A 17,794-nucleotide genomic window follows, 5' to 3' on the forward strand; every position below is an offset into this window, starting at 1 on the left:
TCCCCCGACAGGGAAGCCCCCAGAGAAGCTCTTGTCCATGCTTGGCCACCTGGTCGTCTTTATGCTTATCCCCCGCTTCGACTCATGACAAAATTCTTACAGAAAGCTCGTTGGTTGGGGAGCAGAGTTATCCTCAGCACCATTCTGGCCTCGTCAAGTTTGGCTCCGTTGCCTGCAGTTTTAATCTTCTAGCTCCGCCCTGGATTTTAGATCCCATTCCGGATCTTATTTATCATACCTCAGGAATTCTTCCTCCAAATCTGGAAAGCCTCAAGCTCGCAGCTTGGTTTCTCCAGTTACCTTAGTTGCTAGGACTCCTGGTATTTCTTCCCCAGTTAAATCCATCCTGGTAGCGGCACCTGTATCTACCTGTGTACCTGCACATAAGTCCTCTACCAGGAAAGTCTACAGTAGTAAGTGGAAACGTTTTTCCATTTGGGCTTCACAGAGAAATCTGGATCCCTTTACTGCTCCGATTCCAGCAGTGTTAGATTTTTTGTCTCATATTTTCTAGCAAGGGGCCAGCTCTTCCACATTGAAAGTACAGCTGACGGCCATTTTCATGTAGGGAAAAATTCGGGCTCCCTAGCTGCTGCCAGAATTTGCAAGACTTTTTTGAAAGGTAGTTTTCTTCTGAGACCTCCTATTAAGAATCCTTCCCCACCGTTGGAAAAACCAGTTTCAAAAGTGACTATCGCCAAGTGGATTTTGCTTTGTATTTTACAAGCTTATAGAGAACGTGAATTACCAGCACCAGAAGGGGTTCATGCTCACTCCACCCGTTCGGTGGCTACTTCGTCTGCTTTCTGATCTAGAGTTTCCCTGGACAATATCTGCTCAGAAGCTACCTGGGCCTCCTCTCATACCTTCATTACTCACTATAAGCTAGATTTGGGGTCTAGAGGGAGGGCTTCCTTTGGCTCTGCAGTACTCCGTAATATTCTTCCTTAAGGGCCTCCCAAGATTCGGGTAGCTGGAGACTCTGTCCCACAGGTTGATGATCAAATGAAGTTAATTACTTGAGATAAAGAAGTTATGTACTCACCATAACGTTCCATCTGAGTAGTTGGACCTAATTTGTCAGCAACCCCCCTCCTTCCCCCTGACTTTGATGGTTATTTCTCTGCTTGGGCTCGATGTCCTCAGCCTTTTCCTTGTCATTACCAGCAGAATTACTGTGCACATCAGAGCCATGAACAGATTTCTCCACAGTTGACCTACTAGTAGGGTAAGCAGATTTACTTTGATAATGTTTAACATCCCTCTCTAACTTTCTTTTTTTTCTTTAAAAACAGTGCATTGCATTTACTTTCTACCCTGTTAATGCTGTTTTCACAGTATCAAGATTTTTATGAAAAAATTAAGTCATTCACGTTAATGTTTGAATTTTCTAAGTCTTACTCATCTTTGTCTGCATCTGTTCATTGTAAAGTAATGCTTTTTGTAGAAGTTGCTTCCCCCATTTATCAGATAAACACATAGTCTTCAATCATATTGGCATCATACATTAAGCCAAAGAGAAATTTAAAAACTCTCAAGCCTTGTGGTATAACTTTTAAATTGATACATTGTTTCAGATACGCAATTTCCATTTGCAAACTTTTGTATTTAAAAAGTCTCTTTTCAAAGAAAAAAATCATGTCTTTGAGTGAACCAAAGTCTTGAACATTTCCTGCTACATAATTTGTGTGACCAGAACCAGCCGTATCTTGAAAGGCCAAGTGCTTTAGAAACTAAAGCACCAAATTTACCACAAAACATCATGCTGAACACTTCTAAGGCTAGAAGCCATATTGCAACCTTCAGCCCTTTGTATGGATGAAAAATTGTTATTAAACCTCATTTCTGAGGAAGAAAGTGTATCGGTACCTTTAGCTGCCTTCGGAGACCTTACACTGACACCAGAAACATCCTCGCTGATACAATTCATGTCTGAACCATGGTAGACAGCTCCATTGTTGTCTCTGTGATTCAGAAATCCACCATGATGAACATCAGCTTCCACAATGACATGACAGTGCCCTCTAGAGTCGCCAGCTGGCTGCACACCCTGCCTAAATAGATTTTGGTTACCAGCACCGCCAGGCGAATGAGTGGAAGACACAGGTATACTGCAACCAGCCGAAACAGCCAAATTAGCCTCTTTGGGGGTCAGTAATTGGATGTCTAGTTAATTCCCCCTTGAGAACCGCAACTTCTTCCTTAAGCTTTAGAAACGCCATTTCTGACCCAGCAGTGTTGCCTGATAGTGCATCAAAGTTATCCAAGGAGTCCATGTTGGCTAATACCACCAAAAAAGATGACAAAATACAAAAATCTTGTGCAGTGCGAGTTACAGAAGGAAAACACATCAAACAAGCCTGTATACGAACTCCGTTTACTACAGTAAAAACATACCAAGATTAAGTGCTTTCGTCCTTCACATAAAAGACTTCATCAGAATAAAGCATACTGATTCAAGAACCATTTTTATACCAGATAGATTCCAGATGGTAACATTAAAGCCAGTTGTACCATTAAAAGTTGTTTTATGTGGTAGTATTGTGCACAGAAAATGCACACCTAAAAATCCCAATAAGGCAGTTAGAATCTGAAGTCCATGTAGCACATCGATTGTTTTCAACTCTAGTCTTTTTACTTTCAAAAGCACCCCCCTACCCCATTATTTACCAGGCATTTAGCTTGAGGGTTTGCAAATACCGGAACAGAACGGACAACTTTCTGTAATTAGATAACTGTCTGCTATAACTTAGTTCCTCGGAGCATTTACTGCACATCAGTCTGTCATTAGCTTTGATGCAGCCGTTAGATCGCAGTAAATAACAGAATGTCATTCCTTACTCCTCCTTTGCTAGATACTGTTGAAAACTTGGCCCTGTGAAAATCTTCTAGCTAGAAAGAAATGGTTGGAATTTCAGCATATGATGACAGATTTCTCAGTACAGGCCATTGCAGCAAGGCAGTACCTAAAGGCTTGGAGTGTATGCAGTTTTGCGTTCTTCTGTTTCTTTACACAAGAGTACTTAAATGCTGTAATTTTAATTTTTAACTTTGGGTTCTTTACAGACCAGGCATAAGCATCCTAAACGAAGTTAGACTACTACAAAGGCCTCTAAGGGGGGGTTGAGGAAAATGGAAGCTTGAATGAGGAGGTCAGAGCTCGAATCAGATGGGTTTCAACCATCTGGCGGAGTGCTTCATGAATTGCATGTGGTAAAACAATACCAAAGGAGTTGGAATGTTAAGCTCTCAAAACAGTGGTGTGGCCAGTACTTCTGTCTGGTACAGAAACCTGGGAAGTGAAGAGCACCTGAGGAAGCTGTAAGTGATGGAGATGGGTTGTCCAGTGGGACAGGCAAAGAAATGATGACATTAGAGCAGAAGTCAAAGTCGCTCCCATTGCAGAGAAGGTCAGAAACACAAATTACAGTGGTTCAGGCACATGTGTAGGAGAGCAGATGATGATTTGAGAAGGATAGAAGGTAAGAGGAAACAGGGACATCAGTAAAGAGATGGAGTGCATGAAAGAAAACCTTTCCAGTTAAGCATGAAAGAAAACCTTTACAGTTAAGCATGAAATAACCTTTAACAGTTAAGCATGGAAGAAAACCTTTACAGTTAAGCATGAAAGAAAACCTTTACAGTTAAGCATGAAATAACCTTTAACAGTTAAGCATGAAAGAAAACCTTTACAGTTAAGCATGAAATAACCTTTAACAGTTAAGCATGAAATAACCTTTAACAGTTAAGCATGAACGAAAACCTTTACAGTTAAGCATGGAAGAAAACCTTTACAGTTAAGCATAAAATAACCTTTAACAGTTAAGCATGAAAGAAAACCTTTACAGTTAAGCATGAAAGAAAACCTTTACAGTTAAGCATGGAAGAAAACCTTTACAGTTAAGCATGAAAGAAAACCTTTACAGTTAAGCATGAAAGAAAACCTTTACAGTTAAGCATGAAAGAAAACCTTTACAGTTAAGCATGACTATCGAAAGTAGGAGATCAGCACTGAATCCAAGGAGATGGCAGTGGCTGTGCCATCCCAGCCCCATTTTGAGGTCAGTCGTGGTGACCAGCCATAAGTAAATGTGCTTGCGGTAGTAAAGAAACACCCAAGGACTGCCAAGCAGCCCATTACAGTCAAAAGCTTAAGGCTTTACATGCATGCTTTACAAGAAATTTGTTTGAAGAAAGCTAAAAAAAAGTATCTGAGTTACCATAGTCAACAAAAGTAGAAAAAAATGAAGTGATGCTTAAGTAGTCAGAGCTGATGAGGTGAAGGAGTCCTCCCGCAGTCTTCACAACTTTCAGAGTTTCAGGAGTGGGCACACATACTTGAGTAACTTCCAAAAACATGGGCGTGAAATCTGCATAAGTGCTTTAAAGCTCTACTGACGTCAGTGCGTGTAAAATGTGTAAGGCAGTTTCTTCATTACCTAGAGCTCTACAGACTTCATTGTTAACCCAGGTATTGCGTTGGGTAAAGCAAGTAAGCATTTCAGTCATTTTATAGATGTGTTTACTGTTACAGCAGTGTTGAGAGATAGCAATCCACCTTTTACAAACTATAAGCTATTGAAGGAAATATCGAACAGAGGAATAGCGACAAAAAATAATATTGGTGCGTTTTTGTAGCCAGCAAGCATTTGAACTGACTTGAGAACCTTCACCATTGCCAAGGCAGGCTTCAAACAAAAGGCTAAAAAGAATGAGGAGAATTTTTCCTTTGCGAGAATATTATTTTGCACGGCAGTACTGCCCTTATTCCAGAGTCTGATAATGAGGATTTCTGTGTCTCTCCCTAACTCAAGGACTCTCGTATCATGAAACAGTAGTAGGAAGAGGGTTTTTGTTTCATTTTCTAATGGCCTGCAAGGTAAGTATCTATTAAAAAGGGACATTGAAGTCTGGGGCAAGATGTGTATTGTACCATTAAGGATTTGTCTGCATAAGTGTGGCCGCACGTGCAAGACACCAGTTCATAAATCTGTAGATGTCCTGTATAATTATTGTAAGGGCTGATTCATTTTATAGTGCAGCTTCAAAAGCAATCAAGAAAATTTAGTATGACTTGTCACAATACAGGCTTTAAATCCTACCCAGTGCTGTCACTTAATGTCGTTGTGGGGCTACAGTCTCCTGATCCATATTGCTGACCATTAAATAATATGCAAGGAAAGATTTGTTTTAAGAACTTACAGCAAATACAAACTACTGTCTCAGGTTACGACCTAAACATGGCGCACCCAAATAAGTCTCACTGAACAATTGCAGAGCATTTTCATAATCATCGACTTTACAGGACTTCACTTACTGTCAGCCCAATGCTGTTCAGTGCTACCTTACCAACAGTAACCGAAACTTGGATAAGATAATTTTACATTTGCACACAGTTTGATGTGCTAGTGATTACCTTCCCAGTACCCCTTTTCCTGCCTTTGGTCTAGCTGGTGGCAGCATTACTATAGTCTACTATATGTAGAACACAGCTACAGTTAAAGTAACCATGGGATACATGCACTGTCCTTGCAGATGATCACCTGCTTGAGCTCTACCTATAAAGAAGTTAAACTGCTTAATATTTTATTCCATGCCATTTTGAAGGAGTCTGTGAGCAAGGGTGTTGTCTGATGGCTGGTAGTGAGACATGGGTTGTAAGATGAAGTCTGGTTATTATCAACTTGAAGTTGGTTATGGAACAGAATTGGTATGCCATGTTAAACCACCAGATGGCAAAGATCTGAGAGAGTATGCAGCTAAATGTTTAGTTTCTAGTAGTTTGGAGTCCTTACTAATTCTGTTGGTAATTTTTACTTGCTTTCTTTTCAATTTGACATGACCAAGAGTGTCTGTGGCTGAGGAAGTGGAATGTCTTAGCAAGCAGTTGGAAGCCTTAAAACCTGCTAGACCGCAGATTGCATGATTCAAGACAGAACGAGATGGTGAAGCAGCTGTTCTAGGTGGAGCATCTTTTAATCTAAATGGAAGGCAGAGGAAGAAAGCAAAATTTCAAGATGTATAATTTTGAGAGGTATAGAAAATCTGCTGGTATATGTGAAAAAAAGAGGGTGGAGTGCACTGGCTTTGTGAGAAGCCTGTTGTGTGTGGAACGTCCTTATTCTGAGGCAAAAACTATAACCATAGATTGGGATTTGTACATTCAGCCAGGTAGATCTAAATGATTGAAAGGAGATGTATTCGACTGAGAAGAGACATTCGAGTATGTATGATATCTCAGTAACAAGGATATCCACATGTACTGGAAATGAGATGAGTTTAGTAATTAAGGGTATCGTACTGTGTCTAATGGTTGCGTGTGACTCCATAAGGAAAAGTAAATTTTAAATGACGTGAAGGTTGTCGACGATAGATTTTTGTCTGGGGGTACAGTGACAGAGCCAGATATTCTTGAGATATGACTTTAATGCAAACTTGAAGAGTTTGGGTTTGCTGTCTCTTAGATAGACACCATGACTAAAGTGTTTATATGACGCTATCGAAAGATGAAAATAGCGAATGCTATTTCATCGAACCTAAAATATCTAAACCACAAAATATCGAACATTCAGAACAGCAAATTTTTTCCCATGGAAAAAAATTGCTATTCCGAAACACACACAAGCACACCAGAAAAACAGCAATCCACACACACGCTTAAAATCCTACATCTAACCCTACACTAAACTGTACATACACTACTATCTGTCCACTTACCTTAACCCTAAGGTCCAAACTATCGCACACTCACCTGACCCGAGCCTTAACCCTAACTCACTTAACCCGCCCCTAACCGTAAAGTCAGTCACTATCGCACACTCACCTGACCCATGCCCTAACCCTAACTCACTTAACCCACCCCCAATCCTAATGTCAACACAATCGCACACTTACCTGAACCCGACCTGTAACTTTGCACCACAGTACTGAAAATAGTGAAGCCACAGAAACTGCCAACCAAATTCTTTCCCTAGGAAAAAATTCAGTGTGTTGCAGCTTCACTGTTTTTAGCGTTCGCTGAATATGGGTCGATATTAGAACATTTGAAGTTTTAAAACTTCCGATGTTCTGATATAGAACCTGACTAAGTGTCCCCTCCTGCTGGTGCAGGGGAGGGTGCTCAAACCTTGGGACTGTTGTTGTACTGTAATTCCAGAATGCAGACAAGGTGAGCTCTGCAGTAATCTTACTCTGGGGTGGGGATGAGCACCTTTGAGGATGTCTGACTTGCACTGTAGGGCAACTGTAAACCCTTAGCATTTGAATGCCTTTCAGCATTGCCATGTGCATTAAAATATTGAACAGTGGGACAGGTGGTAGAAATGCCATTCTGCTTGTGATCTTTGACAGATGTAAAGGATATGGCCTCCTTTACAGTAGTGCTGTTGTTTTTGAAGTCCTGTGTCTAATGCTCTAATGAATCCAGTGCTCAAATCAGCCACCTAAGGGTCATAGTAGGAACACCCGTTTAGTTGGTTTCCTGAATGTGTGGGCTACACAGAAGAATGCTGCCATTTAGCTCTGCCTGGGGACAGTTATCTGTTCTGAATCGCAAGATTGCCCTGGTCTAGGTAGGTGTTGGCCATCCATTCACTCAGTTGTTATGAGGATGTATTTGCTGTGTTGCTAGTCCATGCTTGGACACAGGTGTGCCAACTCTTCCATGGCTATCTCTATGGTACCCCCCCCTCCCCAAGTCAGCTTTCATTTTGTGCATCGAATACAAATGGAGTTAACATCTGCGGGAGGAGAACACAGACGTGTACATTATTTCAAAAGGTATGTGTCTGCGCGCAAACGTACTATATTTGCATATGTATGCTCTTACTTATTCTCTGTGTTGTAACGAATTTCTTTCGCTTAGATTGTTTTGTTGTTAACAGCCTTATAATTTGTCTTTGCAGCATGGAAAGTTTAGCGAGGATGTTTGAGCTGGAATTGCCAACTGTCCACAGCATAATCAGCAAGATGATCATCAATGAAGAACTTATGGTACGTACGTGTGGTATGGCAAAGGAGCTGAAGAGGGTAACCTTGAGAAACTTGTATACGCAGTGCACAATTTGTAGAGTAGCTGTGATATAAACACCAGTATGGGAACTTAACCATTAGGAAGAGATTTATGTGACTGCAGATAAAAGGATTCTGACTATAGCTAGAGAGCTGCAGAATGTTAATGATACATCACCCTTTAACAATCCTCTTAGTTTGGAAGTCTTTAATACTGAGTAAGTCATGGGCTTCAGTTACTGAAGTGATTCCTTGTGGGTGTCTTGCATGTTTTCAGAGTGTGAATAAGGTTGAGATGCATCTTTGAGACCTGAATTTATTTAATGATGGAATGTCAGTAAAGAATTTTTGATGTTTTAAACATGTAGGTACAGGATTGTTGTTCATATTAATATAGAAGTGATATCTTACTGACATGAGGTTGGTAATAATGAATGATGTGTGCATGGAGAAGGCTAGAAAGAGCTGCTAAGTGTGGGCGTGGTTTTAGCAGACTATCATATTCAGAGGGAATCATTGGAAAGCTTTACTAAAGATGTGGCTTTGTCAAGGGAGATTGATCGTAAGGATCACTGCTACAGCAGGGCTATGGCTGTCCTGTAAATAGAGCTGGTCTGTTCTCCTTGCTGAGAGTGTCAGCAAAATTCTCAATAGAAAAGGGAGAGAGCGGCTCATGCCATCGTAGTTCTTTTACCTCGGGGGTGAGTGCTAGTTTGTCAGTTGGGTCCATCCAGGTGACCCAAGAATACTGTTGTGAGCCCCAGTTTGGGGGCAGTTTTCTACCATTGTATTGCTGAAGCTGTTTGTCAAATAATGGGTTACTAGCATGTGTACTTGTTGGAGGCAAGTTGCCCTGAAAGACTTCTGCCTTCATTCTTTATTTTGTTTAGGAGAAGGCCACCAGGTTTCACCCTGTAAATGGCACACACTGCTCTGTTTGGTAAGAAAGTCCTTCATAATTCTGAAATCTCCTAGCATTTCACGTGTATAAATTTTTTTCTGGTTTAAGCCAGACCTCCACCAGGAAAGTCTGTCACCTGTATATGTAAGGGTCATATTCTGCAGTGAAAATGGAGAATCCAAAGAAGGGTGATGTTCATCGTGCATACAGCTGCAGTCATAACAGATGGGTTTTCCTGCCGTCAGGCGGGTCCTCAGTTGGCTGAATTCCAAAGTCTAGGTCCGGCGTCGGATGTTGACGCTTCTTCCCTGACGTCAGTGCGACTGGTATAAAAGAACCAGCCGACGCCATTTTCTTCAGTCTTTCTTGCCGCGCGGTGCCCGAAGCAGAAGCAGTTCGCAAGTGCCGGTCGGCCAGCTCCTGAGATTACGAATATTTTTCAACCTAAGTCGTCTTGAAAGCTAAGTACCCCGTTGGGGAAACTTTTCTTGCCTCAGACCGATGTCAGAAGTTAATAATTGCATTTCATGTGGGAAGCGAATACCGCATAAGGATTTCCATTCCCTCTGCATTCCTTGCTTAGGCCCAGACCACGACGTCTCGGCCTGTCGTTTTTGTGCTACATTCAACAGACAACACTATTTTGGCAAAAAGGTTAATTACATTATGTCGTCGGATACTCCGACTCCAGTTTTGAGTAAAAGACGCAAAGATAAGGACCGACATACGAGGTCCGCGACTTCTACCGACACTACGCTAAAGCCGACTACAGGTGCTCTGGTTCTCAGCGAGGCGCTTACGCAGCCCCTGACTACTGATGGCACTTCTTTGGCGGTGTCTTCTGTGCCCGAGGTCGCAGGCTCTTCGGCCTACACCCCGACTACAGATACCGAAGCCACTCTTGGCGGGGAAACTCAGAGTTTAATCAACACCAAACCTCTCACGCAAAGCATTGCACGGCCAACCAAACTATGAGACAACACAACGGCCAGCAAAATTTGTTCCAAAAAGCTTTAATAAGCTATAAAAGTCACATGGGGATATATAAATAAATCTACCCCAAGCTCCAAACTGGTTTCGGTATAACCTTCTTCAGTGGAGCACACAAAAATAGAAAAAGTGGAGAGCCAACAGCAAAACACCTGATACTATTTATAGTATCTGCCAGTCATGCAATATCCAATCATAAGATAGTAATATGGTCTAATAAGACCTTAAATGCCAACTTGGCATGTATATACATAATAATGTAAAGAAAAACATGCTGGCAGACAACCTAAGCAGAAATGACAGATCCACACGAATGAAAGTTGCATCCTCAAGTTTTTACAAAGATAATTCAAGCATGGGAAAGGCCAGACATAGATCTCTTTGCCACCCACAGAAATTACCAATTGACAAAATTCTGCTCAAGGACCTTTCATCCACAGGCCTGGAAAGTGGACACACTCTTTCAGTTGGACAACAATGACAGTTTATGCCTTTCCACCTCTTCCTCTGCTGCCCAAAGTTCTATTAAAAGCCAGAGCAGACAGACCAAAGATGATTCTCATTGCTCCAGACTGGCCAAGACAACACTGGTACCCACTCCTGAGGAGCCTGACGCATTCCCCACCATGGATCCTGCCTCGAATGCCTCTTCTACTGACTCAGCACAACTTCAAAACGCTTCACAGTCAGCAGAAAACACTCAGTCTAGCCGCATGGAGGATTCCTTAAATTCACACCAAAGCAGACACCCAAACAACTGCCACCTCATGACACAACACATGCAACACATAGACCACAAAGTCAGTGTGCCAAACAGTCACAGCCCTTAAGGCCAAACACAATGCCAGACACACTTGTCATAGGTGACTCCATAGTCAGACACACTGACATCCCACTCACCAGATTGAGTAAGGAGAAGGTCACAGTAAGCTGCCTGTCGGGCGCTAGAATCCGCCACATAACGCAAGCACTCAGGTCACTCAACAGCAAGTACAAGTATGACTCAGTCATTGTCCATGCTGGTGTGAATGACCTGAGACGTACTCCTGGACTACATGAAAAGAGACATAGAGGAGCTCTCTGAGTATGTAGCCCAGGCAGGTATGACCCTGACCCTGAGCAGTATTCTACCTTCACCAAGAATGATGCCACAGTACAAAGACAAAATGATCAGTTTTAACAATTGGCTTTATTACTGGTGTCATTCAAAGGGGATCAATGTCTGCCTGCCTGGGATGACATGCTGGACAAGCCACGCTGCTTCAAGGGACGGCTTGCACCTGTCACCCTGGGCTTCCGGATATTGGCAAAGGCTCTTGCCACCCCATAGTGCCTTTTTAGGCAAGGCTCAAATTCTAAACCTACCACCCTAGAACACAAAAAGAAAATAAACTAAGGGTAATGCTGCTCAATGCCAGAAGTCTAAACCTCAAGATGCACTTTCAAAGCCCTTCTCAGTATGGAGAACATCGATGTCTGAGCTGTGACTGAAACCTGGTTCAAGGCTCCTGAGAGCACCCCGGTACTATCAGGTTTTACCTCATATCTTGCGTTCCGGCCCCAAAACCCAGACCACACAAAGAAAGGAGGGGGGGTATCCATATTCATCAAGGATACCCACACCTCCAGGTTGGTGGCAATGTACGAAGCATCGGAGACCATCCAGGTGCAATTAACCGTAGGAAAGACTGCTCTGCAATTTGTAGCATGTTACAGGCCACCCTCTCAAACTCAGGAACCTCACACAGCTTTCCTGAAAACACTCAAGGGGATAAATGTATCTCCAAACACCATCATATTAGGTGATTTCAACTACCCGAATAATGACTGGGATCATTACTCAAGCCCCAACACTCTAGCCCAAAGGTTCCTAGAGTTCATAAACTCAAATACCATGGAACAACTAGTCACCATCCCCACAAGAGGAGAAAACATACTAGATCTCATCATCACGAACATGGGGACACAATGTTCAGCACCAGAGGTGTACCCCTCATTGGTGAGATCAGATCATAAACTAATCTCACTGGAAGTCCACATCCCGCCCCCACCCCAGATAAAAAGGGCCACAGTGAAAAACTTCTCAAAAGCCAACTTCACACTTCTTAAGACTGGTGTGGTTTCCTTCAAGGCCCCCGAGCCAGCGGAAACCATTACCCAAACAGCTGAATCACTTACAAATGCCTTCTATCAGCACCTCCAGGACTGCATGGATCAGGCAATCCCAAACAAAACAAAGACTTTTTGCACCAAAGGCAAGCGCCCAGTCTGGTGGACCCCAGCCATTAACAAGCTCTACAATAAAAGGAGAAAGCTACTACAAGATAGAACAAAATCCTTAAAAGGGAAGACACCCTTGATCACTATAAGTAAAAAACTACGATCGCTCATAAAATCATCCAAGGCAAATTTTGAAAGAAAAGTTGCTAAGGACTCAAAAGGCAATCATAAGGCCTTTTTTAGCTATGTTAGAAACCTGGGAGGAAACTCCCAGATATGCTCAGAATTAGTTCAAAATGATGTAAAAATCACTGAACCAACAGACATTGCCAACATACTGGCTGACAGGTTCAGTGCAAATTTTCCCCAAAAGGAGAGATATCTATCCCAGCGGATTGTAGCCTCCCACACATCTCAAATGCTCAGGTGAAAACTGCTCTCTCCAAGGCAAAAAACAGCATCTATGGGACCAGATGGTGTCCCCGGTTGTGTGCTCCACGAACTCAATGAGGAATTAAACCCGCTGTTAGGGCAGCTGTTTAATCTTAGCCTCACCTCAGGATACGCCCAAGGGTGGCGACGGCAACTGTGGTCCCACTTCACAAAGGCGGTGCCTCCACTGACCCTGGAAATTACCGCCCCATCAGCTTGACAAGCCTAGTCTGCAAAGCTATGGAGAGGATCATAATGGAACTCATAAATAAAGACATAGGGGACTTACAGACATTGGATCCAACCCAGTTTGGCTTTGTCAAGGGCAGATCATGCCTTTTAAACTTGGTTGATTTTTTTGAAACAGTCACCAAGGCCATTGATGAGGACAAGGCAGTCCACACAGCTTACCTTGACCTTGCAAAAGCTTTCGACACAATACCCCACTCGGGTATCCTAGAAAAACTCACCAACTTAAATGTAAACCCATACGTCACAAGATGGGTTGCAAACTGGCTAAGTGACCGAACCCACAGGGTCAGAGTGGCTGGCGCCATGTCAGACTCCAAGCCGGTCACAAGTGGTGTCCCACAAGGCTCAGTCCTGGGCCCCCTCTTGTTCGGCATCTACTTTTCAGAAGTACAGGCAAACACAGGAGGATTATGGCTGACAAAGTTTGCAGATGACTGCAAATTGGGCGCCATAGTTGAAAACACACCAGACACAGATATCCTCCAGAAGGGTCTCATTGAAACGGATAACTGGTGCCAAAGCCATGGCCTAAAGTTAAACGAATCAATGAAAAAGCATGCACGGAAGCAACTGCATGGCTCAATAGGTAATCCAACAAAACAAAAAGGAGCCAGCAGAACATGACCCAATATAAAACTTTTATTGGTAAAATACCATATCAAAATTTAGCAGAGAGTATTGCACAAACCGGTTTCGGCTGGTAAACTAGACACAGCCTTCCTCAGTGTGAAACAAGCAAATTCAAAGCTGAAATTAAATACACTGCAAAGAAACATGATTGGATAAACCTAAAGCTTGTCATTTAAACCTGGTGGAAATAAACCACCTAACTTAATTATCCATTTTTTCTCTTTGGAGTTTAATAGAGAATGCCAACCTGTTTTATTCACTTTTTTGCCATGAATAATGTCAATAATAGTAAAGTGAAAACTAGCTGTAATTTTGTATGCTTGCTTACTGTGGACATTAAGCGGTTGGCAATTGCTTCTCGCACTCAGGAAGTGCCGTTTTGACAGTTACGCTTCTCCTTTAGTTGGGCGTTGGCGTGGCCTTGGTGCGGTTTGTCGGTCACTCCAGGGATTGCTGCTTTCATCATCCTAATTTTTCTATGCGAGGACTGCCTTCCAAACCACTGGGGTTTTGATTTGCGTCAAGCAGATGGTTTTTCTTCTATCAATGTGGATTCCGACACGCTTGGATATACGATATTGATTGCCTCGCCTTGTACAGACTCAGTTTGTACGGCCTGCTGTTTCTACACTGTGTTGGCCGTTTATATCTTTTGGATCATTTTACAGTGGTGATTGTTTGGAAACCATTCGGGGCTACTTTGATGCTGAGTATATTGGTTTACTTTTATTTTTTATAGCAAGCATTTATACGTTTGGAATATATGCCATGATTCTCTGACTGTTACACCCTTATTTTGTTGGAACTATTCGTTCATATATCTCTCATTGGATTTATAACTTTTGGGTCTATTCAATGAATGAGGGAGACATTTGAATTATCACAGTTATTGTTTCATGACTTTGAACTAACTTTCTTTATGTGCTCAGATTATTGACTTTGCTATCTTTTTTGAGATCATATTGTTGGTTTCATTCAGCACATTGTTCTAAACGGTTGTTTGCTTTGTTTCGATCTACTTGATGGACAAATTGAACTTGTATACTGAATATTGTATTGATCATCTAATTCTATATAACCATTGTCAGCTTTTGGTCAATTTTGTTCTTTTTGTTAGCCAGATTTTAAAAACATATATACATTATATCTGCACATAGGTGTAGGACAGATCTTTCTTACTTGCTGATGAATAACAGCTACATGACTTGTTATGATTTTTTAGATTTTGTTACCATCATCAATAATATTATCTGAATCGTAGATATAGTCTGTTTAGAACATTCCGATATTCATAACAAGTTTTGAACTGTACTGACAGGGTTTCAGATTTATAAGATTATACAAATTCTGTACACTAGCCATCTAGTTAATTTTTTGTACTAGCCCTACTATTCCAACAATTTATCACTTTATACCAGCACATTTGCTCTATATATGGGTCTGTTTCATTCAACATTATGAGGCTATTGCAACAATAATGGAATTCTTATTACATTGGGTTTAGCTTTGATATTGTGACCATTGTTGTTATATATTTTCTATGCTTTTTACCACTAACATTGCTTAGGTTTGCAGCCATTGTGTTTATAATGTACATTATATCTTACTACATGTGACCTTTTCTTATGACACTGATGTTATAATATCATCCAGTGTTTTATTTAGTGTAGGATTCTCTTTGGTCTTTTTCTCATTTGAGGGACCCCTTTGCTGTTTGCTCCCCTGGTCATCTGGTCAACCTCTGTTTTTCTATTTACAATTTTGATCCACACTATATTGTGGATACTAATTTTGGGTTTCTAGATATTTCAAGTCCTTTTTCTACCATTGTTGTTTAGATTGATTATTACTTGTTTATCCTCAATACTGCACAATTGGAATTATTTCTATTTGTGAGACATGGTCCATTTACTTTGGGTCCATTATTGTCTTTCTTGTGACGTAGCCTTTGAACTATTATTGTCTATCTTTATCAAGTCCCATTCTATTCAGTCCTATGGATCTCCTCAGTTTGGTTTCAGGTCTATCCTCTGATAGGGAAGACCTAAGAGTTTTTGGACTGGGATCCAATACCAATGATCAGAATCTGGATGTTCCTATGGGTTCTGAAACCACTTGTAATTTGGCATTTGATAAATTACACAAACACCTTAGATCATTAAGATCTACTATTTGGCATACGAAATTATTCAAAGCATACATTGCTAAAGACATCACCCCACGAGGGTTAAGAGTAAGGATTCAGCCCCTAGTGGCAGAAATTGATGAAGACCTATCACAGGAATGGGCTGGTATTCCATACCAAGCCAGCATGTCTTTTGTTAAGGCTCTAAATAAATTTTATGAGCGTGTGATTGACAAGGAAGTCAATATTGTTTTAGGTCTGGCTAATGACCTTAAACCTTTTGAGAATGAAAGCTTTTTTTCTAAACAACTCAATAAGGTAGTTTCTGATATGAATCATCTGGAAACCCAACTTAAGGCTAAGAAAATTCAAAAGTTTAATAGGGACTTAGCCGATTATCAGGGTAGCAATCCTTTTAGTTCTACCAAACATGTTAAATTTAATGTACAGCACAGTCATCCTTCCAAGAGAAAAAGACCTAAATCTATATTGAAGAACTATATTTCTGACACTGGCTCTTCTACGGATGAGCCATCATCTGGTCTTGAGAGTGAACTACAGACTGCATCAGGGTCACCCCTACCCAAAAGGGCTTCACCAGGGGTCCCTTTAGGAATAAATACAAAAGAGGTGGCAGGAAGCACAAAGGTTACAAGCGGTATACAAGGATTACTACAACTAGCGATGAAGGATTAGATTCTTCTCCTAAGAACAATGTTTTAAACCTTTCTAGCCATGTTTTGTCACAATCTGAAGTAACTATTTTGAATATAGGGTTAACATTTGTTCCCGGTTTTTTTGTTACCGAAGACTCCTTTGCACAGGATGTTGTTTCCTTTTGTAGATTGCTGAATTTAAGAATGTTTTTTTGGATACACTAATAATGATTTTGGGTTTTCAGATAAATTTATTTACCACAAATCACAATTTACTCCACCCATGCATCCTGTTGTCCTACAGTTTCAGAATAATATTCTCAAAGATTTACATTATGCCAGGTCAGTATTCACTATTAAAAACAGTAACATCTCTACATCTGAACAAAAGTCAATTATTGATTTACAAAACAATCATGACATTGGGATTATTTCAGCGGATAAAGGTGGTGCTGTTGTGGTCCTTGATTGGCAATATTATGATCAGGAAGCTATGAGACAACTATCTGATGAAAAATATTATGCAAGGATGGTCATTAATCCTACACCTAAATTTCAAAAGGAAATTGAAGAATTTTTGTCCCATGCTAAGGACGCTTCCATAATTGATAATGACACCATGCACCAACTTTTGGTTCGGGATCCCTTGAATCAATATATTTATTTTTTGCCAAAGGTTCACAAGGACCCCAGACAGCCACCGGGTAGACCCATTGTTTCAGGCAGGGGATACATCACAGAGCCTTTATCTCTTTTTTTGACTAGCAAATTGAAGCCTCTACTCTCTTCCATCCGCTCAAGACTACGTGATACAACTAGCTTCTTACAAATCATTTCTGACACACAACTTGAGCCGGATTGGCGCATGTGTACTTTTGATGCAAGTGCACTGTACACTAATATTCCCCATTCTGGTGGTTTAGAGGCCCTGACCTTTTGGCTTAATAGCTCTGGTTTGTATTCTTCAGACTATAATGAATTTCTGTTGGATATGGCATCATATGTATTAACCAACAATGTCTTCTTCTATCAGGACATATGTTACTGGCAGACTAAATGTACCGCCATGGGTTCCTCTTTTGCACCCATTTATGCGGACCTTGTTATGGCTTATGTTGAGAATGATCTTATATACAATAGCAATAATAACATCTACTTGGAACAACTTGACATTTGGAGACGTTATCTCGATGATTGCAGGCTTGTTTGATTTCTTAACATATCTTAACAACAACAAATGGGGTTTGGAGTTTACCTTACATTATGATTATAATCACATTACTTTCCTTGATGTATCTGTCAATAGATTATCAGATCATACTTTGGGGACTCTTGTTCATAGGAAACATCCAGAATGTAACACTATATTACATGCCTCCAGTTTCCACCCCCCACATATTGCTAAGAACATTCCAAAATCTCAATTCATAAGGACGAAACGCATCTGTTCTGACGAGTCTTCCTTTCAAGCAGAAAGCAGGGATTTAACCAGACGCTTTAGGTCCAGGGGATATAAAATGGGGCATGTTTTCGATGCTATCAATAAAGTTAACCATATGAACAGGGATGACTTACTAA

At 41.1% G+C, this 17,794-nt stretch overlaps 1 protein-coding gene across 2 annotated transcripts in view; it reads left to right on the forward strand.

Annotated features, from left to right (window-relative positions):
* The window catches only part of EIF3C (eukaryotic translation initiation factor 3 subunit C), a 484,610-nt gene that overhangs the window by 405,235 nt on the left and 61,581 nt on the right, over positions 1-17,794 (forward strand). For both annotated transcript variants that reach the window (XM_044085060.1, XM_044085061.1), the window contains exon 19: positions 7,905-7,992. In XM_044085060.1, the coding sequence (XP_043940995.1) occupies positions 7,905-7,992 (88 nt within the window). The remainder of the gene's footprint in view (positions 1-7,904; positions 7,993-17,794) is intronic.

Source organism: Protopterus annectens, chromosome 10.part0 (assembly GCF_019279795.1).
Source record: "Protopterus annectens isolate FY-2018-M chromosome 10.part0, PAN1.0, whole genome shotgun sequence".
NCBI classification, from domain to species: domain Eukaryota; kingdom Metazoa; phylum Chordata; order Ceratodontiformes; family Protopteridae; genus Protopterus; species Protopterus annectens.